This window comes from Phaethon lepturus, unplaced genomic scaffold, assembly GCF_000687285.1.
Source record: "Phaethon lepturus isolate BGI_N335 unplaced genomic scaffold, ASM68728v1 scaffold6290, whole genome shotgun sequence".
Classification (NCBI taxonomy): domain Eukaryota; kingdom Metazoa; phylum Chordata; class Aves; order Phaethontiformes; family Phaethontidae; genus Phaethon; species Phaethon lepturus.
This window is the reverse complement of record NW_010513917.1, coordinates 11282-37993: the sequence shown is the minus strand read 5'-3', so window position 1 is coordinate 37993 and position 26712 is coordinate 11282. Positions and strand designations below refer to the sequence as shown.

Sequence of the window (26712 nt, the reverse complement as noted above, 5' to 3'; positions counted from 1 at the left end):
GGGGAATGGATTAGATGATCTTCAGAGGTCCCTTGCAACCCAAACCATTCTGTGGTTTAACAGGACATTTAAACTTGTATAGTTTAGCAAAATTATAGGCAACTAGAAATAGTATGCTGTAGTGAGAATTGTCCACTGCCTCTCAAAATGGCAGTGCTACTTGCCCAGTTGGTGGTATCAGTGAGTCATTTGAGTTAGTTTTCAAGCTCTTCCTGTTTGATTCCATCTCAGAGGAGCAAATGAAAAGGGCAGCTTTCTGTTTTTACCCCTGCCTGACCCTTTTTTTTTTTTTCCCCCCACCCTCTTCTACTGGGGAGTAGTGTATTTCTTACCACCTCACAATTAGAAGGGTTTTATGACGCTTCCTTGTACTCAAATATTTGATAAGCACGACCGGACACCATATTTCCATCAGACAGAAGAGAGAACACACGTATGAACTGCGCATGCTGTGTGTTTCATATACCAAGTAAAGTTGGCTTATAAACACTCATGCTGTCTTACTATCTTTTACATCAGAATTTTTTGTGTTAAAACCACAGAACAACAGGTTAACATAGGAGACCTGTGATCATAAATGTACTCTGAAGAGATGTGAGCGGTTTTTGGGAGAAGACTCGGGAGGAAAAAATCTATCATAAAACATATAGATAGCATTAATTAAAACTGTTTAGGTTTAGCATTACCTAAAACTGTTATGCCTCACTGTGAGGCATAAGTGAAATATTGTAATTTTAAAATGATTAGAAATTTGTGAAAGGCTTAACAATTTTTTTTCTACATTCTGGATTAATTCAGATGAATTCTTCAGCTAAGAAACTTGCTGGTATTGAGGGAAGACTTCTGTTTGATACATAAATAGACTGAATTTTTGTCTACTTCTTTAGTTATGCAATAGAAGAAAATGCTGTAAAGTTAAGATTTCAAATAGACCTATAATTCAGAAAAGTGTTAATTTTGGCGATTAAATTTTATGGTGGAACATTTGTCTTATTAAACTGCAGTTTAATAAATGCCAACTAATACTAATTTTATGCAACTGCACTTTATATTGCATTGATGGTCTAATTTTTTTATAACAAAATAGTTCCCTAATCACATTCTGCTATTTTCTTTTAGCTTGTGAAGCGCTTACAGAATGGGAATACCTACCACCTGTTGGGCCTCGACCACCAAAGGGATTTGTAGGACTAAAAAATGCTGGTGCCACTTGTTACATGAATTCTGTCATTCAGCAGCTGTACATGATTCCAGCCATCAGGAATGGGATTCTTGCAATTGAAGGCACAGGCAGTGATGTAGATGATGACATGTCTGGGGATGAAAAGCAGGACAACGAGGTAAATTTAACTATGTAGAACTTGCTTATCTTTAGAATTCTTTTTTGTGAAAAGGTTATAACAAATTTAAGTTGCTGATAACTTTGCTTTCCTCTGCTAGCAGTGGGGACAATAGCATAGTACTTCTTACTTGAATAGGCTTGCTGCCAGAGAGGCAGTGCAAAAGGTGCAAGTAGCAGGGTTTGCAAGCTTACTCCCCATGGATTTGTACTTGAAAGCACTGTACACCACTTCTGCCACCAGAACTCCGTTAATGCATACAAAGACATTATTTGTTTCCTCAAGATGAGTGTGTGAAACACCTTAGATTATTAAATTAAACATGGGATACAGCTAGCTATGAGACAGCTACATATCAAAAGTTAATTGCACAAATTTTCTTTTGCTTTTCAGAGCAATGTTGACCCACGAGATGATGTGTTTGGTTATCCACATCAATATGAGGACAAACCAGCACTGAGTAAAACAGAAGATAGAAAAGAGTACAATATTGGAGTTCTGAGGCATCTCCAAGTAATTTTTGGTCATTTAGCAGCTTCCAGGCTACAGTACTATGTACCAAGAGGGTTTTGGAAACAATTCAGGTAAATAGAAAATTTAGTATCGCTCTCTGTTCACTGTTAAGTGTGAATTAGCAGAACTTGTGCAGCATTGTATCTTTATCCTACCTTTTCACCATTCTGTAGAAATGAGAAATTTTCACCAAAGCTTGCAGCAAGATGGTTATCATGAATTCTAGCAGTTCTTGACCTTGATATTGAGACTTTGAATTAAGTATGAAGTTAATACACAAAACTTGTTTTTACTTACCAGTAAGTAAGTGTCAGAGACAGAGTAACAGGGGGTATACTATACCACAAACCAGTAAATAGTTTTGCTCAGTAAGAAAGAGGGATTAAGAGCTTGAATAAATTTTTTTTTTTTTTAAGAAAATAAATTGTTGGAGAAGAAAAAACAAAAAATATTTGACAAGAATGCGCTTTTGTTTTCAGACTTTGGGGTGAACCTGTAAATCTGCGTGAACAACATGATGCTTTAGAATTTTTTAATTCCTTGGTGGACAGTTTAGATGAAGCTTTAAAAGCTTTGGGCCATCCAGCAATGTTAAGTAAAGTTTTAGGAGGGTCCTTTGCTGATCAGAAGATTTGTCAAGGATGCCCACATCGGTAAGTGTTTAAGATTCTTCTTTCTTACAGAAAAACAAACTGTGTTTGTATACTTGTAACAGTGATGAAACAGTCAAAAGTGTTTTTTTGTGTTTTTGGTAGTGGTGGTGTTTTTTAAAGCTAACACCATTTGCTACCTTGTTTTATTCTACAGCCTTAACATCAATTAGTCTTCAAGGGCCTTGAAATACTTGATTATTATTGCTTCTACTTAGCAGATTGTATGTGAAGCATAGTGTGTTGATCGGGGGAGGAAAAGATACAGCTTTTTCATATTAAAAGTGAAAACAACTCAGGGACCAAATGCAATGTATAAACTTTAAGGCATGGCCAACAGCTGTTGCTGTCTTCTATCTTCCAGAGTGTGTGGATAGAGCTGACCCAAGTATGAATCTTTAATTCCAATGAGTAAAACTCTGTTCATGTTCCCTATGTAAGCTGTAATTAAGGAGAGAAATGTGGAAAGTTTATTGTTTTCTAAGGTTTCTGCTGTATTTTTAATTACTTTAAAATGTGAATATTGAAATTCAGCTTCATGTAGGGTATGTAAAAAAACACCCATACAAAATCAGACTGAAAGTGTGTAGCCCACTATCTTGACGATGGTGATCAATGACAAATGCTTAGTGAAGGAATAGAACTAGGCATTATACAGTTGTACTTGTGTAGACTTTTTCTTTCATAATTGCTTTTGAGGTGGATGATTAAAATTGCATGCAAGATTCAAGATGGCCTAATGATGGACTTGTTCTTTTTCAACAGCTGGCTTTTTTTATTATTGTGTTGAATTTTGTATCACTAATAGTTGGCCTTCTTACTGTTCATTACCTCTTTCAGATTATTTGTGATTCATAAATGATATAGATCTCTCTGTACGTTACCATTGCAAATTCTCTTTATTGTGAAAGTTGACCATTTACTGTTATCCTTCAATTAGCAATTAAAATACAGGAAGAAACATTGATACAAACTGATTTTATTGTGGTAATCTTTCAACTTCAGTTGAGCTCATGGGTGAATTAGAAGAACTTATAAATGGAACATCTTAAGTTTCATGGGTTAAAATGTGTGACCAGAAGTAAGTTGAAATATTGCAAGATAAATGAAAGCACTGATTTTATTTTATATGCAATGGGTAATTAAATGGAAGATACAGATGTGAAGCAACGTGAGTTACCATTCATTCCTGATATTATGTACTGTTCTGAAGTATTACCTGTCTTTTTGGAACTCTACTGGATTTGCATAATTGTATTTCTTAATAAAAATGTTACCCTGATTGTAGATTAGGGAGGAGAAAACTGATGATAAACTAAATTATTGGATTGGAATATGACAGATTAACAGCCTTTCTAAATTTGTAAGTTATTCAATAGATGAATGAATATTACTGTTTTGGTTGAAGTGTTTCTAAATACTAATTTATTCACTGTTCTAAAACCCTTTGTTTGCTTGATTGCATATCAAAGAAACAAGCCCTGCAGGGTTATGTTTGAATAGATGCAACTTTTTAAATTTATTCATAAAGTCTTCATCTTTTTTAAAAAAAGAATTTTTTTCCAAGGTGTCTTAACTGGTTGTCTCTCAAGCATTTCTGGTTTATTGCTAGGAATTTGTTTGAAGGTTATATCGGAACACAGTAAGTCAAAGCCAGTTGTAACTATACATAGGGATTTTTATGCTGTCAGCTTTTCAATTTTTTTTCAGATAGAACAGTAAAAAGGCTTTTTCGTTGTTGTTTGGTTTGGGATTTTTTTGTTTTGAACTGTTGTCTTTAGGTATGACACGGTCTTTGTGTTTATTAGTCTGCTTCCTGACAATAAAGGTCAGCAATGGAAAAAATACGCTACTTTGCTATCTGTCCTTCTCCACTAGCTTAAGTTAGCCAAGAGTATCGGGCTACTTTAGCTGCTTTAAAAACAAGATGTGCTGAAAGATTCAACTTCCACAGTCTTTTCAGTAAACTTGAGACGTACATGTAAGTTCTGTGATCTTCATAAAATAACTATAGTTAATGCAGATCAAACAATACAATGTGCAGATATTGTAATGTAATTGTAGGAAGACTGCAGTAAAAGACTCTTTACTGCTTAACTCCTTTTGCCAGAAGTTGACATCAAATGCTGAATAAAACTTTTGCAGTAAGGTATTCTGTAGCACCTGTAAAACAAAAGTTGAACATGTTTCCACCTTTCTGTTACATCTGTCTGTTCATTGGTAGGTACGAATGCGAGGAATCCTTCACAACTCTGAACGTAGATATAAGAAATCACCAAAACCTTCTTGATTCTTTGGAACAGTACGTCAAAGGAGATTTATTGGAAGGTGCAAATGCATATCATTGTGAAAAATGCAACAAAAAGGTAATGATTCCTTATACATTAAATTTGAGTACAACTGTGATGTTATAGCTGTACTAAGTTCAGTCTTAGTTCATGTTCAGGGAAAAAAAATTACCCTTTAGTTACTGAATTCAGTTGTTGATTAGAGTATATGAATGGAAACTTAAGAGCTGGTAACTGTTGATGTGCTTTTTTTAGGTTGATACAGTGAAACGCTTGTTGATTAAGAAGTTGCCTCCAGTTCTTGCAATCCAGTTGAAACGATTTGATTATGACTGGGAAAGGGAATGTGCAATCAAGTTCAATGACTATTTTGAATTTCCACGAGAGCTGGACATGGAGCCTTACACGGTGGCAGGTGTAGCTAAATTGGAAGGAGATGATGTAAATCCTGAGAATCAGATAATACAGAATGAGCAGTCTGAAAACGAACACTCTGGGAGCACAAAATACAGGCTTGTTGGTGTACTTGTACACAGTGGGCAGGCCAGTGGTGGACATTATTACTCTTATATTATCCAGAGGAATGGTGGAGATGGTGAGAAAAATCGGTGGTATAAATTTGATGATGGGGATGTGACAGAGTGTAAAATGGATGATGATGAAGAAATGAAAAATCAGTGTTTTGGTGGAGAATACATGGGAGAAGTATTTGATCACATGATGAAGCGTATGTCCTACAGACGCCAGAAGAGGTGGTGGAATGCTTATATTCTTTTTTATGAACGAATGGACACAATAGACAAAGACAATGAACTAATAAAATATATTTCAGAACTCGCTATCACCACTAAACCCCATCAGATTAAAATGCCATCAGCCATTGAACGAAGTGTACGGAAGCAGAACGTGCAGTTCATGCATAATCGTATGCAGTACAGCCTAGAATATTTCCAGTTCATAAAGAAGTTGCTTACTTGTAATAGTGTCTACTTAAATCCTCCTCCAGGTTAGTATGTTAGTGCAATAATTATGCATGAATTTCTTGCAATAAGAGTTTTGATTTGTATTGTCAAGAATTTGTCTAGCCAGTGAAAATTTAGTGGATTCTGCTTTGAATATTCTGTCTTTCTGCACTTCGGCAGTTAAGCATCTGTTGTTGAATTGTTCATCAGTGATAACATGCCAGAATATTTAGCAAGAATTACGTTGATAAACTATCAGCTGTTACTCAGCTTATGTACTAAGTCATGTTAAAATACTTAAGTTTGTGGGCTGTTCTGCTGAAGACAGTTCTCAAAGGTGAAATGCTGAATTTCTAAAAATCAGACATACGTTAGCCTCCAGGCACCTGTCTTTAAAGCTTACATTTTCAAATGATACGTTATAGAAGGCTGTCTTGATCAAGTTTCTTGTTAAAATTGGAACACAGTGTCAGACAAAATAGTAATTTGGAATCAGTTAAATTATTAAAAGTAAATTGCTTTTACTTTGTCTATATGTGAGTATTTTGATTTTTCTTTAGGACAAGATCATCTGTTGCCTGAAGCAGAAGAAATAACTATGATTAGTATTCAACTTGCTGCTAGATTTCTCTTCACCACAGGATTTCATACAAAGAAAATAGTTCGTGGCCCTGCTAGCGATTGGTATCTTGTCTTTTAACAACAGTTACAGTTTTGGAAGTTTGATGTTGGTTAGAAGATCCCAGTTATAGACATATGACAATAAAAGGTGTTAGTGGCCTGTCCCATTTTCCTCTGTCCTCCAAACACATGATGAAGGTGCACATGAAAAGGGTGAAAAACTTGGAACAGAAAATACCAGCAAGAAACTGGGCCTTAAAATAAGCTGCTGAGCTGAACAGCTTCAAAATTCATTTTGAAACAGAGCTTAAATCTAGCTTTTGTCTCTCTTTTAAAATGAAGAAAGGAGTAGAATCTATCACTAGTGCAAAACTAATAGGTTATATGTTCTGACCAATTCAGAATGGTTTGTTCATGGTTTGCATAGTTTTAAACAAAGCTCTTTTCAACCCATTTTTGCAGCTGATATTTGTATTCTGATTCTGAAACATGTATATAGTCTTTTAGACTCTGTTAGCAGAGTCCTTTATGTACATTGGTACAGGGCCTGTAATTCAAATCTGTAGCATAACAAACAGTACAGTCTTATTCATAGTACCACAGCATTTTAATCTTTAAGCTAGGTTATTCTCTGTTGGGGAGAGGAGTGTGGGTTACAGCTGGTAGAACTAGAGAGAAAATGTAGCATTCATGATGACCAGTAGTTCACCAGCTACTAGTAAGGAGTTGTGTAATACATGGCAAATATGTACCTTAAGTTTTTCTCCAATAGCAATTTTCAGAGTAGCTAAGTTACTCCTGTTATTTCAAGAGAACAAGAGGAATTCGAGGATTGCTGCAGGAGTGAAGGCAATGTCACAAAAGACCCTCTCTGGAACAGTTATTTTACTCTTTGGGTTTTTGTTTTTGCGGGTTTTTTTAGATCTGTAAATGAGAATATAAATTCCTGATAGGTTACATATGTAGTTACTGGTCTTACACACAGATCATGAAATGCACTTCACAATGTTATCTGCTGCTCACCTTCTCCCCCAGCTCTAACACAGAGGGAACAATGGCTGCCAATTTAGGACCTGCTTTGAGCAGTAGTTTGGGAGTTATGGGATGTAATCCTGTCTTGGTTCTCATGGGTGGTAGAAGTCAAATACTACTGTTAAATGTTCTTTTTTTAATTGAAGTATCTTTTTAATTTGTTATTGCTAGTAACACAGAGTATTACTGTAGGAACTAAATTTATCTGATTGTAAGCATTTTGTGGGCAAAAATGTTTGGGGATCACCTTTAACATGTATTTTCTTCAAATTCTGCCAGAATTCACTAATTTCTACATTTGGTCATAATCTCTCAGTTGTGTCATCTTCTGTTTCAGGTATGATGCATTATGCATCCTTCTTCGTCACAGCAAGAATGTACGCTTTTGGTTTGCACACAATGTCCTTTTTAATGTTTCAAACCGCTTCTCTGAGTATCTTTTGGAATGCCCTAGTGCAGAAGTGAGGGGTGCATTTGCAAAACTTATAGTATTTATTGCACATTTTTCATTGCAAGATGGACCATGTCCTTCACCTTTTGCCTCTCCTGGACCTTCCAGTCAGGTATTCAATTTTCTAACAAAAAACTGTTAAAACTTACTCTTACTTCTTTGTTATAAGCATTTGATGTAAAGTAAATTCTGGAGTAGATGCATCAATGTTGACAGGAAAGCTGTAGAGTCAGTTTTGCACCATGTAACATCATGTAACTCAACCAGTTTGTGTGGGAGTTGCTGTCAGAGGGGTTCAGTTTCCCCTCATTTGTAAATCTCTGTGAAGAGTAAGTAGTGAGAAATTCGAGTTGTGAGTGTGAAATCTGCAAAACAAAAGTAGTGGCTTATAATGAAGTAATGTGTAGGGGAGTGAACTCTTGTTTTGTTCATTTAGAATTTAAAAAACAAACAAAACCCATGAAAACATGCAGGAGTTACCTAAGTTTTCTTCCCCTGTATCCTGCAACATTGAAATTGTCAAAAATTGTAACTTTACATAGTAGTAGACAGTGAATTGCCTAATTTTATACACCTAGAACTGACGAACAAGCAAACAAAAAAGCCAAAATCTTAATATAATCCTCGTCATAATCATGTTTTTGTTTGGACTGTATTAAAATTTAAAATATTAACCTTTTTGAGCCTTTGCTTTGTCATGTTTGTAATGTCACAGTAAGACACTTTTTATTTATATTGTTCCACTTACCTTCTCAGAATATTTAAACCACTGTGTCCAGCAAAAGAATTTGTATTAAGTTAAAGCAACATATGCTTTGACAGTGTGTTGTTTCATTTAATATACACCTGTAGAGGTGACTTGGTTGTCTGTCTTAGACTGTGAAGTTCACAGTGGAATTGCATGTGCTTTTTGGAGTATTTAAGCCTAGCTGCTATTGGAGAGAAGGCTCAATTAAAAGCTTCTATACTTGCATAGTTTCTTGGACTGTCTGAGGTACAAAAGACTAACCAGCTGCTATTATTTTGGATTTTTTATGAATCTCATACCTTCTAACCAATTCTTTTGTCTTCCATAGTAGAAAGTATACAATAAAGATTTGATAGGTTCAACCACTAATACTAAAACTTTTTTTTAACAGGCTTATGATAACTTAAGTTTAAGTGATCACTTACTGAGAGCGGTACTAAATCTTCTAAGAAGGGAAGTATCTGAACATGGGCGCCATTTGCAGCAGTATTTCAATCTGTTTGTGATGTATGCCAATCTAGGTAAGCAAATTACACACACTTTTACTGATGACACTGTAATAAACTGTTTTTTATTAATGATCCAGTTACACAGGTAACAGCAGGAGAATCCAGTTTTTCAGTCTCAGGCAGATAGTTGTCATTACATGCCATATAAATGCTCTCTAGAGCATCTGTGTTCCTGCAGTTTGGACTTTGGGGATTTAGTCTTCCTGCCATCCTTGGAAGATCAACAGGAGAAGCTTGGAGCAGTAAAAGTGTGTCCTCCTGAGTGGTTGTGGGGGTGGAAAAAACGGCAAGAGAGATGATGCTTTTTTCAGGACTCCTTTGCAGGGGAGGTCATAAGACCAAAGAAGCATGTGGGGCTGACAACTGGTTTGAGCCTGAAGAAGTTGAGGAAGATAAAAGTTCATAAAAGAGAGATGCATGATTCTCCTTTATGGAAACGTCAATGCAAATGGTCATGCTTTGTCTATATGTTCCAACTGTGCCCTTTCAATATTAATTTCTTTAGTTCACCTTTGAAGTTCACAGCTGACAAATACAAAACACTGACTCTGTATCTGGCTTCCCTTTAAAGACTCTTTGGGAGGCTGAGGAAATAGCTCAGTCTGTATATGTTTTTAGATGTCTTTACTTGCCAGAATGCTTTTGCCATAGACATCATATGAGGTAAAAGAAAGCAAGAATTGGGAAATTCCTGTATAAATTTATTAGGTATTGTAGTTCCTCCAAGATAAATAGGCAAGAAAAGCCAGTGGTTTTGCAATATAGGAAGGCTTAAGTAAAGCTCTCCCAAGCTTGAGACAGTGATTCTTTTAATGAAGACTAGAGTCTTAAATTTTCTGATAAAAGATTAAATTAGAGATTGAGTATGGTCACAAATGAATATTTATTTTTAGTATCTTCGAATGCAGGACTAGTAGGACTACCTGTATTTGCAGGTGCTACACTTAAGACCCATTATACACCTGCTATAATATAACTGAGATGTTTATCAGTTTTGTGGTGATGGTCATCAAATATTCGCTGTGGCAATTCCTGCATCACCCATTTTTCTTCAGGATCTTAGTTGTATCCAGTGTTATGAAAATAGAAGTATTACAAAAACTTGTATTAAATTCTGGATTATGTAAGTTCTCTGCATAAAAAGTCACTAGCCTGTATACTAAGAATAAAAGAATACTAATAATATCTAAAGTAACTATTCCAAACCAAAAAAATCATTTTTGCAGTTAAACTGAGATCAGTCTTACTCACATTCATATGTAATCATCCTTTCTCTTAGCATTATCAGCACGCTGAAAATCAATTGCTTAATTGAATAAACTGTTTCTCAGGTGGGTTAATCCTTTGCTGCTTTATATATTTGCCCTGAAGAAGAGCAATTAAGAAGAATAAAATGCAAGTCAAGTGAATAAAGGATTGCTTTTGCACTCTCAGGTTCATGAGGGTACTCACAGGTTCATATCTAGTGAATTGTCGCAAAGCTCTACTTTCTTTACTCAGTTATTAGGGTCTTCCGTCGGGGTCCCATTTCTCTTTCACATGTGGTAGCCTAAGTGAAAAAGCATCTTTCTCTACAGCAAATTCTAAAGAAGATACAATGTTCTTCCATAGTGGTAGTCTATTACATTCTCCCTCTTACCCTAGTGCAAGATATTTTCATCCTTTTCTGTAAAGTACTATGAAGCTAGGAGATCCAGTTCCCTTGGAAATTTTACAAATTGCCAATAATACTGAGCAGCTCAGCCATTGCTGGTTATTGGCTTATGCAGGCAAGTTATAAATGTGAGTTCCTGTTAGACTACTTTGTAGCTGAAGTGTTAAGCAAGTGTATCAGTCCAAATGGAGTTATTTCAGTATTTCCTCATAGAATTGGCGCACACAAGAGTTCTGGAAGCTCTTTGAAGTTGTCTACTCACATGAAAGGAACTTAATTGCCTATCTGTAAAATTAATCTAGGCAATTGTGTTAATTTAACTTTACCTAGAACGTATGTTGCTTTTATATACTTTGTCTACCAAAGCATTCTCTGTCAGGCAGGGTTCCATCATGACCCCCAGAGTGGACTTAATGTCATTACAGAGAAGAGAGATGCAATTCTTCTGCTCTAACTTATCTTTTCTTCTTTACTAGCTTTTCATAGTCAGTCAGTACAGTTGAAGCCTCTGACTAGGAAAGCACTCGGAAGCTGGATGAGAAAGCGCAACTAAATTTAATTTCTGGGTCTGATCATTATCACTGTCTACCTCACAAATATAAACATGGAAATACTAAGCAGTTGTGCTTGTCTCACTACTGTTAACTGAAGGCTTCTGTATGGATGTAGAGTGTTCATTCAGCAAAAGTCACAATGCACCATTCCTGCAGTGCCCCAAGTTCTGTGAAAAAGATTAAATTGTCTGACATTTTGAGAAAACAAATAATATATTGTTCATATCAAAGCAAGTGAGAAATAGTTCTACAAAGGATAGAACTACAAAACTATCTAACGTAATCAAAAAGATACTGTAGAAGAGCTCTAATAAGAAGGAAGAATCCAGATAGCACCTTATCAGAAAGATGGTAGGTAAGGCATAGTTGTATTTCATAATTAAGAAAAAACTTGGAAGCATATGAAAAATTATGACTTGTAACCAGATTGAGAAAAAGAATACAAGATCAGAAGGGACATATCAAATTTACAGGTAAGTGCTTGGGTAGTATGTTGTCGTGGTTTAACCCCAGCCAACAACTAAGCCCCACGCAGCCACTCGCTCACTCCCCACAGTGGGATGGGGGAGTGAATCAGAAGAGTAAAAGTGAGAAAACCCATGGGTTGAGATAAAGACAGTTTAATAGGGAATGCAAAAGGGGGAATAGGGAACGCACACAAGCAAAGCAGAACAAGGAATTCATTCCCCACTCCCCATGGGCAGACGGGTGTTCAGCCATCTCCAGGGAAGCAGGGCTCCATCACACGTAATGCTTACTTGGGAAGACAAATGCCATCGCTCCAAATGTCCCCCCCTTCCTCCTTCTTCCCCCAGCTTAATATGCCAAGCATGGTGTCATATGGTATGGGGTACCCCGTTGGTCAGCTGTCCCGGCTGTGTCCCCTCCCAGCTTCTTGTGCACCCCCAGCCCACTCACTGGTGGGGTGGTGTGAGAAGCAGAAAAGGCCTTGACCCTGTGCAAGCCCTGCTCAGCAGTAACTAAAACATCCCTGTATTATCAACACTGTTTTCAGCACAAATCCAAAACAGAGCCCCATACTAGCTGCTATGAAGACAATTGAACTCTATCCCAGACAAAATCGGTACATATGTGCAGGTATTCTTACAGTGAAATCATCTGTATGTTTGGAGTTTTTGGTTGGTTTTGGAGGTTTTCTCATTTTGTTTTTTGTTTTTTCTTAGATTGATTTTGTCACTCTAATTTACACTCACTGCATAGTATACTGTTGGAAATGTCTTACATTTGTAATTGATGTATCCAGGACATGATGGAAAAATAACGAAATATATTGTGGAGGGTGTTTGTGCTATCCTGGGCCTCACAATAAAAAGATCAGTTCTTTGTCCAAAAGACTTGTATGAGGCTTTGCTGTTAACACAGATGTTAGTTACCTAAGTGCTAATGAGCACTCTTACGAAATTGTAGTAATGTGCAACTCTTCTTCAATGTGGTTTTTCAACTGAACATAATTTTCTTGAACATCTTTACTGATTGGATTATTTTTTTCCCCATAAAGCATAAATGATAGTTATAATGAAACCCAGCAACTGAGAAGCTATGAATCATGTAAACAATAGTTACTTTTCTTAAAAAAAAAAAAAAAAAAGTCTTGTCAATGCCAGGAACAAGATGTATCTTTTCTTCTCCCACCGCCCCCCCACCAAAGGTGTAGCAGAGAAGACACAACTCCTGAAACTAAATGTTCCTGCAACCTTCATGCTTGTGGCTCTGGATGAAGGTCCAGGTCCTCCAATTAAATACCAGTATGCTGAACTGGGGAAGCTATACACTGTTGTGTCACAACTGATCCGTTGCTGCAATGTGTCATCACGGATGCAGTCTTCTATCAATGGTACAGTGAATTTTAAGTTTTCCTTAACATTAATTGAATATATCAGTAAATGTCTTTTGTGCATATTATTATGGGTAAAATGGATTATCTGGAAAAATGTTTGCCTTTTATGTTTAAAGACAGAAATCCCTTTGTTGTAAGCAAAACTGATGTGCTGTCCCAACATACTAAAAAGCACGAGACAGAAATCTGTCCTGTAATTTATGGTTCTTCGCTTGTTCCTTAAAGATACAGGAAGGCAACTGAGAGTAAAGTAGTAGCTTGATTACAAAATAGCCATGATTTTAGAATAGTTTAAGCTTATTGTAAAGAGTTGCATAAAGGTCTCTTGATTCTGAGCGGGCAATAAAGTAATAGATTATTTTTGTGTTACCAGTACAAAAGTAATCTGTACAGGAAAAACAGTATAGCAGGCTCTGAAATAGCTAATATTGCTTATCAGTAAAGAGACCTTGCATTGTTGTGGATAGCTCTTGAAAATGATTTGGTGCTTGTTTGCAGTCAAGAAGGCAAATGGAAGCCAGCACTTTAATTTATAAAAGATAAAGAATCATCTCGAAATTGGTGAACCACAGTATAAATCATTAATATCTCCAGTAGTTGAGTAGAGTGCAGTTATTTTTGAGAAATGGTGACAGAATATTGGGCTATGTGGACCTCATAGCCTGTATACATACACGTTCTATTAAGCATATTTTATAAAACCTAATTACAGATCTGTAGAGAAGCTGTTTAATGGCAAACTCATTACAGCTTGATGTGTCAGGCTATAAAGTCAATAGGCTAGAATGTGCTATAGTAAGATTAATGAACTGAAAATTTTACTGTGCTATAATAAGCTTCAGAACCATTTGGCAATTTTGATTTGGTTTTGTTTCCAGTGCATTATTTGAGGTTTACACTGAAAAGATATTCTACCTATGAAAAATAATTGTATATTCATTGTATTCACAATGTTGTACTAAAACAATTACTTTGTATGAACATTGCTCTGACTACTAATTATGATTACTGTTTGCAGAGTAAAGTTATTTTTTGCTTCAGCATATTAAGCTAGAAAAGTTCTCTCTTGGACTTATGGGCATTTTCAAACAGTAAACACACTGCTACATGTAGAAACCTTAAGAGCAAATCAGTAGTCTTTCCTGACAGAAAATGAAGCTTACTAAATAAGATACATTATTTTAAGAGTATAGTACTTCTCTTTACACTCTAGAGATTCAGGTGCAACTGTTCTGATGTAGATATTCCTCTGAACCCTTTCCCATTGCCTAGTGAAGTAAATAGACCTTGTGTGCTAAAATACGATAGATTTGGGCTGTGTTACACAAGCAGTGAAGCAGATAAATTCAGGAGATAACTGAGTTTCCTCAGTGAAATCCTCTTATTTCTCTTCGTGCATATGAACATGTCTCCAGCTGCTCTGCTTTGATTGCCACTGCATAATTGTGTCTGAGAGGGAGAAGTAGCTTCCTCAGGCAGCAAGTGTCGAGCTTCACAATCTGAAAACTTCGTTATTTCATACCATAGTATTTTTCAAAGAAAATCAGCTGTTAGGAAGGGGTTGGTTTTTTTCCTCTGTATATTGTTTTTTGACGAGTTATACCAATTTATATTTTGTTGTGTCTACACTGGAAATACTTCTGTACCTTTTCATCTGTAATAACTGTTTGTTCTAGGTAATCCTCCACTTGCCAACCCTTATGGTGATCCTAATTTATCTCAACCTATAATGGCACTTCAGCAGAACGTAGCAGACATTTTGTTTGTGAGAACTAGTTATGTGAAGAAAATTATTGAAGATTGCAGCAACTCTGAAGAGACCATCAAGTTACTTCGTTTCTGCTGTTGGGAGAACCCTCAGTTCTCTTCCACTGTCCTCAGTGAACTTCTTTGGCAGGTAAAATAAAAAGCTAGGAGAAAGATGGGAATATAAATCTGTATGATGCAAGATTCTATATTTATATGTAGGAATGTTGCATTAAATACTGAACAAGTGCTTGATAAATAAACTTTTCTTAAGATGGCATCCTCTGTCAGCATTTACACTCTTAGGTCTATACATCATGTTGGAGTGCTATGAGAAGTCCTTTTATGAGTTTAGGAATGTTCTGTTAAGGATGGAAAATAAGTAAACTGAGGTGGTCTTTAGGTATTGCAAGAGTGTTTCCTTCAGCTTTTCTGTCATGATCCATAAAAGAGCTTTTTATGTTGTATGGAAAGTTAGAATCATTTCCTAAGATCTCCCTTGTGTTTATTTTGAGTATGTTCCTAAGGTTCTTTTTACAAGTCTGTAGAACATACTTGGCTTCAGACTCAGGAAAGAATCTTCGGGACTGTCTTGTCCCTTTGTAATCTCTGAAAGGTTAGTCACGCTTTTTCACTCCAATTAAAAATTTTACTTCTCTTAGTTCATCTTTATATTTGCCCATTTTTTTTCCATGTAAACATCACATTTTTCTATGTCCTTTTGTTTGACACACAAAAAAAAATCACTTTACTGATATTTTGCTAGCCATGTGTTTTACAGTTGAAAATAACCTTTGAATGTACTGTCTAAAAGTAGCAATATCAGTGAAAATTTGTTTTGTAATTTTGCTTTTCTAAAGGTATTTTTTAAGGTAGCTTCTCCAGTATCTCATGCTTGGGGCTTCAGATCAATTGTGTTAGAAACTCCTGAGGAAACGTTTTGTCCTTTGCAAAACCTACTATATTAAAAAAAAACAAAACCAAAACCAAAACCACACCAAAAAACAACCACCAAACCGAAACCAAAAAACAAAACCAAACCATGAACCCAAAAAACACAATCCCCCAGAAAACCCTGACACAATCATTAAAAAAATGCATTGTATCTTGAAATATCCTTTAAATTACAGTAAACTTAGCTTCAAATTAATTGTGTTCTTGTATTCCATCATGTAATCTGGGTGCTTCAAGGAATGCTTCCTTATGTTCTGTGCATTTTTACTTTTTAAGGTTGCATATTCCTATACATACGAGCTTCGACCTTATTTGGATCTGCTTCTGCAAATCCTATTAATTGAGGACTCTTGGCAAACTCACAGGTTAGTATTTACCTATCTTATAATTTAATACTATTATTTTTCGTATAGCTTGTTTTCCCAGTGGTTCTGTTGCTAATCTTTTCAAGAGGTTTATTTTAAATATATATTAAATCAAAATACAGGAATAAAGTGGTTTTTTCCACTTTTAGCTCAATTTTTGAGACAAATCTACAACTTTTCACCTTGACGTTCCTTACTATTGAGAAATTTGCTACTTAATCCTATACATCCAAGATTTTTCACATGCAAGAGAATGTGCTGTTTAGGATAAACTCTTGTATTTACTATGAGGTGCTTAAATTGATTCTTAGAAGCATCTCGTTCAAGGGTCCAATGATAGCCTGGTGTTACTAAGAAACACATCAGTCATAGTAGTGATACCAAGACATGGATAAAGTGTGAACTTGGGAGAAAATCATATTTCATATATAAATATTCTCACATTTCAGTAGAATTTTAACTTCAATATAGCAAATATTCATCCAGTTTCAAAACTAATTTTCATATGTCTACAGTGTAAGGTTTTTGAAAGTTGAGATTAAAAAAACTTAAAAAAAACCAAACCCTTACTGCAAACACTGACTATTTCAGAGGATAGTCAATTACAAAGTAAATGTAATCAGCGTGCTACCTGTCAATACTTCAGAATGTTACTGTTTCATAATAAGTGAATATGGGTAGTATTAGATTTACTAAATCATTTGCAACCATGTCTCATCTGACATTTAAAATACTTTGATGAAGAGCATGCTTGGTGCTTGCAGTAAGGGTATTGGAGTGAACTCATGTACTTAACCTGTAGAAGCAGACTGCGTTCTTAGGATTTTATCGGTTGCTTAGCATTACTTTAGAAGACACTCTAAGAGAAGATGGTGGTCTGGCTTACCACACTCCAAAACACAAAGACCTAGTTGGAGAGATTTATTCATTTTCTTTATAGGTATTACATCTTAGGTAAGGGTGAGAATACCCTCTATATATATGCTTCTCAGTTTTGCGTACACGTATACATAATGCATATATAATGCAATTTGCTTATATTTTCTTCCTGAAAAACAAATACGTCCGTAAGATGTCTTTTAAGTCCACAGAACGCTGGAGGATGGGCATACTTTAGTAGATATGAAGTAAGATAATATATTTTATGGTGGAAACACAGGTGAGAAATCATGGAAGTGGTTGTTTGGGATAGTGCTATATTTGAAATTAACGGGGTATGAAGGAGGTTGAATGTTGTGGTATGGCTTTCCCTATACTTGGAGGTGTACATGACTTCATATTCAAGATTGCAGTCTCAGGAATAGCAGTGTTCCTTGGAATTGTGTTAGGCCTCAGCAGAGGGATATTAAGTGGCCAGCTGCAGTCACCCTCTGATTTTTTTGCTGCTGCTTCTGGCAGTAGCTTGGAGTACTGGTCTCTGTTTGTCTTCTCTTTAAAAACAAACAAACAAACAAACACCACCCCACAAATCATGTAATTGACCATAGTAAATAGTAGTATCTTCTAACTCGTAGATAATGAGCATCATCTCATCTTAGACAGTGTGCATCCTTCAGTGCTCTTTGTATTCTTGTGCTGAGATGGCTGCTGCTGTTCTTTGGCATCAGACCCACTCTCATAAATTTCTCTGATTTCACAAGTTCAAGTGCCAAGTCTGGGGTAATACTGTTACAAGTACCATTAAGCTAATTCAGCTGAAGTAAAGCTCGTTGTCACTTTACGGATGGAGCTGAGGTTACCAGCTACCTGGAGTCTACTCACTGACTGTTGCCAGGGCTATGAGGAAAGAGGGAAGTTGCTTTTCCTGCAATGAGTGTAGCTCTTTGAGGTGTCATTGTAGGTTCCGTGCCCTCCTCTGATGTTTTTCCAAAGCCAAAAGTATGTCAATTCTCAGTTCTTGCACAGTTTCAGGGTGGCAATTAATTCCTCTACTCCCTGTTTGAGAGCAGAAGGCACAGAAAGTGGGCTTAATTCCAGGGAATGCCCAAGTCCCTTATCCCCATGTACAAATATGTACCATTCATTCCTCTTCAGAGGAACTGCATCCAAAAGAGTGTATCTTCAAGAAGCATAACTATAACGTGAGTAACCATTCTGTTGAGGATTTAACTGTTCCAGTTCTCTTAAGGACAGAGTTAACTCCCTGGGTTAACAGGTCTATTTTGTAAATGCAGTTGACTTTAAAAATAAGTAATAAAAATTAACCAGTTAAAGTTGACTGCTGTGATTTAGAATTAATCATACTTACATGTTTTATATATATCATTCAGAGAGTTTAAATATTACCAAACGTGCTAAAATTATAAGTTACGTCTGTGATGTGTCCAGTCAGTTTTCTGATTTTAAAAAACATCTCTCCCTAAAACCAAAAGTCAGAATACAAGCTCTCCCTTTTATAATTACGTTGAAAGAAAAGCCTTAATTCAAATACTAAAACTCTAACACTTGAAGATCTTTTTTTGTAGGATTCACAATGCACTTAAGGGAATCCCGGATGACAGGGATGGACTATTTGACACCATTCAGCGGTCTAAGAATCATTATCAGAAAAGAGCTTATCAGTGTATAAAGTGCATGGTAGCTCTCTTCAGCAACTGTCCTGTAGCCTACCAGATCCTTCAGGTGATACTTTTTATTTCTGTTTCTCGATGCTTTTTTCCAGTTCTTTGTATTAAAAAAAACCCCAAACCCTCAAACAAACAAACAAACCCCCCACAAACTAAAACCACCATTATTCAGTTTTCATCGCCTTGATGGAATTACAACTTAACAATGACAACTCATTTGCACCTTCCTATATCAGAAGGTCAATAGATGGGATTGAGAGTAATTTTGTTAAAGTTGCACTCATGATTCTGTGATGCAGCTGCAAATCCACAGACTTCATTTCAAATCTGAAACTTCTTTATGCAAAAAACAGGATATTTCAGGGAGTCTTTTAAACAGCAGCCTATGTGTGGTGGTCTGTTCTCTCATAGCTGATGTGTAGGAAGGGAAAAATATTTCTGCTTTGAAGAATAGAGAAAATAATTCTGAATTGTTAATTTTCCATCTGCAGAGCAATGGAGATTTGAAGAGAAAATGGACCTGGGCAGTAGAATGGCTTGGAGACGAGCTTGAGCGTAGACCATACACTGGCAATCCCCAATACACCTATAATAATTGGTCTCCACCAATACAAAGCAATGAAACATCAAATGGCTACTTCCTAGAGAGATCGCACAGTGCTAGAATGACTCTTGCAAAAGCTTGTGAACTCTGCCCAGAGGAGGTAAAGAATTAATTTGACTCCTGTTAAAAAATCTGAGTGAAGTGCTTCTATAAATAAAATAAAATAAAGTTAACCTTAGCAACAGTCTCTGGTCATTATAGTGGTAACACATTTTATAAGTATTTTATAAATAGAGATTTCTATTTTTGTTGGCTCCTGTGCATTTTCCACTCCTATTACTAGTTCTATAGACATGTGTCACTTAAAGAGTTAGCAGTATAGAATTGAAATAGACCATCTAAAGGAGATTATGAATAGGTCTGTTTTTTCCAATAATACATTGAGAGCGGGAATTTTTATGTAGTACAATACAAGCTATGGATGGCACATATGGATGACAGTGGGGTGGAATTTTTCTCCAAACATGTGTGAAACTTTCACTTGCATGTGGGACTGGTTGCAGATAGACTAATTGTAATACGTTTTACCTGAGTAAATTAGATATTTTTTCAAACTTTAGGAACCAGATGATCCTGATGCCCCAGATGAACATGAGTCTTCTCCACCTGAAGATGCTCCACTGTATCCCCATTCACCTGGTTCCCAGTATCAACAGGTAAAAACTCAGAGTTGAACCATTTATTCAGAGTTCCAGGTTAGCTTTTATAAGCATTTATGGCAACTTAAAGTTTAGGTATTTAGCCAGAAACATGTTGTTATCAAATATCACAGTTGGAGGAATAAAGATATATCTCTATTTTGCCAGGAACAGTTTCACCATCAGAGTTTCAGGTGAGAATTTTAATGTTACCGGATGAGGGCATCCGTAGAAAGAGCAGAGGGACAGATGTCATCACAGTCTAGTGCGATACTGAATTTGATTCTGTCACATTTTTTGACATTGGTAGTATTTTATGAGTTGCTTTCTTGTTTTTAAATACAAAATCAAATCTTAAGGCCTGAATTTCAGTTTGGGTAATTGGAAGGCATTCAGAAAAATGCAGGTGGCTTTGTTACATATAACTTGTGCTATGAACACTGATCTGTAAATCATAAGCACATATAAAATCTAAATCTGTTTTGATGTTAAATGGCTGCTTTGTTGATATCTTTCAGTGGAAAGCCAGATCTGAAAGAAATCATAACCAGTATTTTTACTGAATTGACTAAATTAGTAGATCCCCCACTTAGTTGCCATTTTTTGTTCCAGTTCATTTTATATATTCCAAATCTGCTAATTTAATTTCCTTTCCTGCCCAAACCCATTTTCCCTCCATCTTGCTTTCCTTACTTGATGTTCTCAGCAGAGCAGTTGGTAAGTCATGCAGATTTTCCCACTCCTTTCTGAGCTCCTGAATTCAGACACATACTGTAACCTCACCATTACCTGTGTGATGTGTTCACTTTCTTGCAAGAGTTGGCATTTCTCACTAACACACACAGTCCTCGTATTCCTAGTTTCTCCACAGTTGGTTAAACTCTGCGAAACAGTAGATAAATGAGATGCTTTCATTTGCTGGATGGGTGTGTGACTCTTTGAAATGGGGCAGAGCATCTGCAGAAAACTACTGGTCTAGATTTCATTCAGTTCTGTAACATGAAAGGTTTCCCTCTTAAAGTATGCTGCATAAATACAGGTATGCTTTTTCCATTGTCTTAGGGAAAAAAAAATCAAGCTGGTTGAATCTGCTGATAAAATATGCACACAGTTTAATGTCCGCAGCACATAGGCAGCCTCCTTTAGTCTCCTTTTTGTTTTTTCTTTCTTGCTGCTTTTGCTTTGCATGTAACTGTTTGCTATTCTAAAGCTGGGATTACTAATTCAACTAATCCTTTTATCTTTACAAGTTGAAAGTTTGTTTACCTTCTGTGTAAATGAAAAAGGTAAGTGAAAGATGTGATTCAGAGGAATGAAGAAACTGTGATGTCTGTTCATAATAGATATTACTACACGAGAAGTTCAGTGTGCTCAAGGATACTTTTCAATAGTCAGAATGTAAAAGAGGAAAAGCAAGTAACTAGTCAGGAAACTAAGCCCACAAGTTTAATGTCCCTTTAAAATGTTTATGCTTTATTACAGAATAACCATGTGCATGGACAGCCATATACAGGCCCGGCAGCACATCATATGAACAACCCTCAGCGAACTGGCCAACGAGCACAAGAAAATTATGAAGGCAGTGAAGAAGTTTCCCCACCTCAGACAAAAGATTAGTGAAATGCACATAATCAATTAACTTGCTCCATCAAGACTGTGCACCCAGGCCTTACAGTCCAACCTTTCTCTGTGTCTGGCTAATATTTAAAACTAGAAAAACTATTCCTAATCAACATGGAGTGGAGAGTCTATTCACTGTCTTATCTGCAGAAAATTGCTGTCAATATATAACCCGCCTGCAGTGGAAAGTGTATAGTGTTTTGTAATAAATGGCCTGATGCTAATGTGTAAATGGCAAAGGTGTATATAGTATATTAATGTTTGACTGTTAATTCTTGAGCAAGAAACATTTTTTTTGTCTTGATGAGACTCACAGATCTACAAAAACAAAAAAAATAATTTCTTGATATATCTGCTGCGCGCTGCAACCAGTGTTGCCTGCCTCATGGCAGTCGGATCAACTCCTTTACGAAAAAGCCTATCCATGTCAACCACAAAAATAGTTTCATGTTAATTCTTTGCCACTGGAGTCGATTTTACTATGAGCAACGTAATGGCTGGTAACCTTTTAATTATTTGGTTGATGTGGAAAATTGGTGATGTAACATTGTTTCTAGATCTTTTTTCATTGCCTTTTTCATTCTGGTATTAGGTTAATCACTTTGAAGCTATAGTTATGCTGTAACATTTAGCATGGCTTCACACCAAGTTAGTGTAGCCAACGAGGGGGAGAAAAAACCGTGACAGCAGTTGTCCCAATGTGACAACTGTATTGCTCAGAACTTTTTCTTCTTACACCTAGACTATAAAATGGGGAGGGAAAATGTGACAAACAAGTGGTTTTCAGTTTCACATATGTTCCTCACATCTGATGTTTGACAGTTCTGTCTCTGGGTGGGATAAAGAACACTTAGTTTTCAGTAATAGGAATTTAAAAGATTTAAAACAAATATGCAAAAATTTGCTATGCCAGGATGCCTGGAGCATAATAGACTGTATTTGGTGTGCTTGTTTTGTTTCTTTGGTAGAGCTTATTAGATAAACTTCTAACACTTTCCTTCTACTGCATCCCAGTGAAGTGGAAGTCAACAAAATCACAGAGTACTTGTGAGTGCCACTGCACCAAGTTAACTTGCTGGTTTTCTGCTCGTTCACAGTTCTACTTGAAAGCGAGAATTGTCTTAGCTCTTTATCCATTATACAGGAAATCTTAACATTAGAAGCAGGGTTTAATTATAAAAGAAACTACTGGTTAGTCAAATACAATTCTGAGGTATCTCTATTCCAGAATAAACATTTGTTTAAAGACTTAAAGAAACGCATCAGTAAATACTGTATTTAAATGAAAATTGGTAACTTGAATGTGTGTAATTTTTTTGGAACCTGTCTAAAAACCAAATACCCCTGCAAAACAGATACAGCCCACCCTATACTATTTAAATATTTTGCTGTTTTATTTTATAGAAATTATTTTGCTGAATTCACAAATAGAATTTGATTTAAGAAGAATGTTTTGTCCTGTGGTGTGTGGTGTTTTTTGTTTTTGTTTTTGTTTTTTTTTAATGGACTGCACAGAAAGGTGAATTCTGTGCAGTGGCACTATGCTGAATTCTGAAACAACAATCACATTGAGATTCTGTGCACAAAAAAATTTGGCCCTTAAGAATAAAATAATCAGGACAATTACACTGTAAAAGTTTCTTAATGTGATTTATCTTGTACTTTTTGTATGTTTTTATATATACATATATATATTTAATGAGCACAAGCTTGATGGTGTTTTTTACAAATGAGTTGATAGAAACAAAGCTGCTTATCAAATTAAAGGTCTGTAGTTTTGAAATGAACAAAGGAAAATTCAGTCGCAAGTGCATTTTTATGCATTTAGTATAATAAGGAAGGGACACAGAAAATTTTTGAATATGCCGTGTAGCGATGATCACTTTTATGCTTCCATGTTTTCCCTAGTGCTCAAGTTTAATTCAGATTTTTTTCATAGTTTTTTAATAATACCATTTTACCTGGACTTAGTAAATTTGGGTAGAGTGTTCCCCTTTATGTTTGGGAATTCTTGTTGGTTTTAACACAAAAATTCTACCCCGAGTCCTCAAGCTGAAATAGTTCATATCTGTTTGGACCACTAATTGTTAAACAAGCTATCTCAGAGGCGATTATTACGTATTTTTTACTGTATAGGTAAAATATATAATGTCCTAGTTCAGCCTTGCCAAATGTGTTTGCTTTTATAGTGCAATGATTGTAGAGACGTGTCAAACCTGTGACACTTTCAGCCTGTGACTCTCTTCAGTCAGAGACACCCCTGTCCCTGAACTGAGAATGACTGTGGTGGCAGTTGTTTTTCAGGCAGCAGATTCGGAATATTGTGCACCCGTGTGACTCTGAAGAAGGATAGCCTGTATCGTTTGGTGCAGCTGCTGCTTTTAAATGGATAGCTACAGTAAAAGGTGCAATGTTTTCTTTGCTCTGGGCAAAACAATTGTGAATTGTACTTAACAAATACTGTACAAGCAAAAAGTTTCATATGCATGTTACTGTCACAGCATTTTGGCAGTGGTCATTTTCAGGCGATACACAGTACCTCATTGTTGATGGCACACTTTAAAATAGTAGTCCTCAAAGTGCCTAAAGATCTAATTCCCCCATCATGAATTTTAATCCTTCTGTTTCGAACAGTTGCTAGGGAATCTCTGGTCTTCCGTAAAATGAGCCAATAAATAGTGGAACTATTGCTCATGTTCCTGAAAATGTAACATGACATACATAGAAACTGAAAATTCATAGGTGATGTTATATGGTGGTTAATGTGTAGCTTGACCTAGGGGGAAATCCATCACCTTACTACGCAGAATTTCTCCCTCTCGTACATTTGGATTGTGGTTGTTTAGTGACTAAAATAAGCTTTTAACACTTGCTACTGTTAGTGTTAAAAAAAAATCATTACAGCCATATATAAAAAGAATTCAGTTCCTACTTGTGTAGCAGTAAATGTACTACGTTTTGGTCACAAAGTTGGTCACCTGCACCTGTGTTATCCCACTGACAACGAGATTGCACAGGGTTCAGTCAAAGCTTATTTCCCATGCAGAACCTGATTTTGTGGGGATGCACAAGCGGAAAAGGACTCTGCTTGACTTGGAATTTTTCAGATTATTTTCCCTGCTAACTACCAGCTCTGAAAATTTACATTCTCTATTTTTAAAGCTAGTGTATTTTGCTAAAATTGAGCCAGAAAGAAATTAAATTCCACAATGACATTTCATACTATTTTTTTCAGAGTGAAACTTTACTTTAGATGACATGAGAAAATTGTGCTATGGTAATTGCTGTTATGCCTTCTCAGCCACGTTGTTGTGCCTAGCTTGTGTGTTTTAGCATATATATCATGAAGAAGCACTTACGGTTCCAAAACTTTATATTTTCTAAGTTCCAGGAGAGAATGAGATCAGCCGTTCTGCCAAAGCTAGAATGGGCAAAAATTGGCTGCTGTAGCAGTTTCTTTCATTTTTTTATTTCAATAAATTGTGTCTACCTCTGAGTCTTTTGCCAGAAGTTAATAGGCTGATAAACTATATCAAGGCAAAGTGGCTCAATGCTTTTGTTGGCATGTGTTTCAGTTACTAGGCTTTCAGTGAGGCTTTCAATGCAATGACGTTAACTGCAGATGAAAGTTAAAGACTAACTATATAAATTAGAGGAAGAAGTGGCATGTTGGGAAACTTGCAGAGTAACCAACTAAGTGTTTAAATATGTTAGTTAAACCTTGTTAGTCCACATTTGCAAATCCACATGGAAAGCAAATTCACCCCTATGGTGAAAGACGTATACTTTAATTTTTGGGAGAGTGAGATGCTGATGCTGACCTCGCCTTTCTTGTGGGGGAGTTTCCCGTTTGTGGCCCTGCTCCAGCGATGTGTGTGTAATCGGGACAACAGTAATTCTGGCTCCCCGTCTTCTTACCTCCTGTGCTCTCCATCGTGTTTGCGTTGCCGCATTTCTCACAGCCATGAGGGCTTGGGAGTCAAAGTCTAAACCTGCCTTCCCTCTGGAGCAAGACGAGACTTTCTGGGGGAGAGGTAGGAACTGTCTCATAAATACTGCATGCTGCACAGTGGTACTGCAATAAGCAGAAAGCAAGGTGAGAGAAACCCATCTGCATCCTTCTGCATGATTCCTCTTCTTCTTGCAAGTGGTCTCATGAGGAAGACGACAGCGAACAGCTCTTCAAAGCTCAGTACATTTTCTTTCTGGCTTGCAGGTAGAATCAGTCTACACTATTGCAGTAAAGATCGCTGTGCAGCAGCAGCACAAGCAACATGCCCTATGTATGCCCTCCATACTGTTCTGGGGTGTCCGTTATACCTTCCTTCTATTGGTCTTTGAGGATTGTCTGGTTAATACATTCATTTACACTGAGACTTGCCCTCCGTTACAGACTAGACAGCTCCACTGCACTAGGAGGGCTTTAACCCAATCTGAGCACTGTCACTTTTTACACTGTGTAACTTCTTAAGGTTCCTACTATAAATGTTCTTTTATTCCTAAGGCATAAAATTTTCTCTTGGACTGTTTTAAAATGTCACATAGGCATTCTTTTGTCCCTTTTTACAAGAGCAAGCATTGAGTCCTGCCCCTGGAGTGTCTATTACAGTAGGCTGTTCACAGAAGTGTGTTGACGTAGATTCCAGCACTTAAATTCAAGAGATCCTCATCCTGTAATCTGATTTTCCAATGCAAGCCATGCTGGATCCATGGATTTCAACAGCATTTGTAGGAGTCCTGTTGATTTCGGTGCCATAGGAGTTGAAGTTGGTGTGATGTGTTTTGCAGGGATCGAGCCAGATAAGTCAGTGGGTGGCACAAGACAGCTCTCTTACTTGCTTTGTTTATGCTTATTTGCAGACAATGAAATGAAAACAAGCACGAGAGAACCCGTTTCTGAAGGAGAAAAATGCTCTCCTCAATAAGGGCTAACTTTTAATCGGATTGTAGATACCCAACTCTGTTTTTTAGCTTTAGAATTCCTTAAAGCCACTTTTTGATAATAAAACTGACCTACAGGGTGTTTCCTTGGAAGAAT

The 26712-nt window shown here is 36.5% G+C and overlaps 1 protein-coding gene across 1 annotated transcript; it reads left to right on the top strand.

The window, feature by feature from the left end:
- Window positions 1-1119: 1119 nt before the first annotated feature.
- Window positions 1120-23123, top strand: LOC104624061 (probable ubiquitin carboxyl-terminal hydrolase FAF-X; the record flags this gene model as incomplete). The annotated part of the gene is made up of 15 exons (XM_010291330.1): window positions 1120-1340; window positions 1734-1924; window positions 2333-2506; window positions 4728-4869; window positions 5047-5797; window positions 6314-6437; window positions 7744-7969; window positions 8997-9126; window positions 12992-13177; window positions 14857-15077; window positions 16157-16245; window positions 18711-18867; window positions 19304-19516; window positions 19977-20072; window positions 21537-23123. Coding segments are annotated over 15 exons (3056 nt in total), but the record flags the coding sequence as incomplete, so codon positions are not given.
- Between the last annotated feature and the right edge of the window lie 3589 nt (window positions 23124-26712).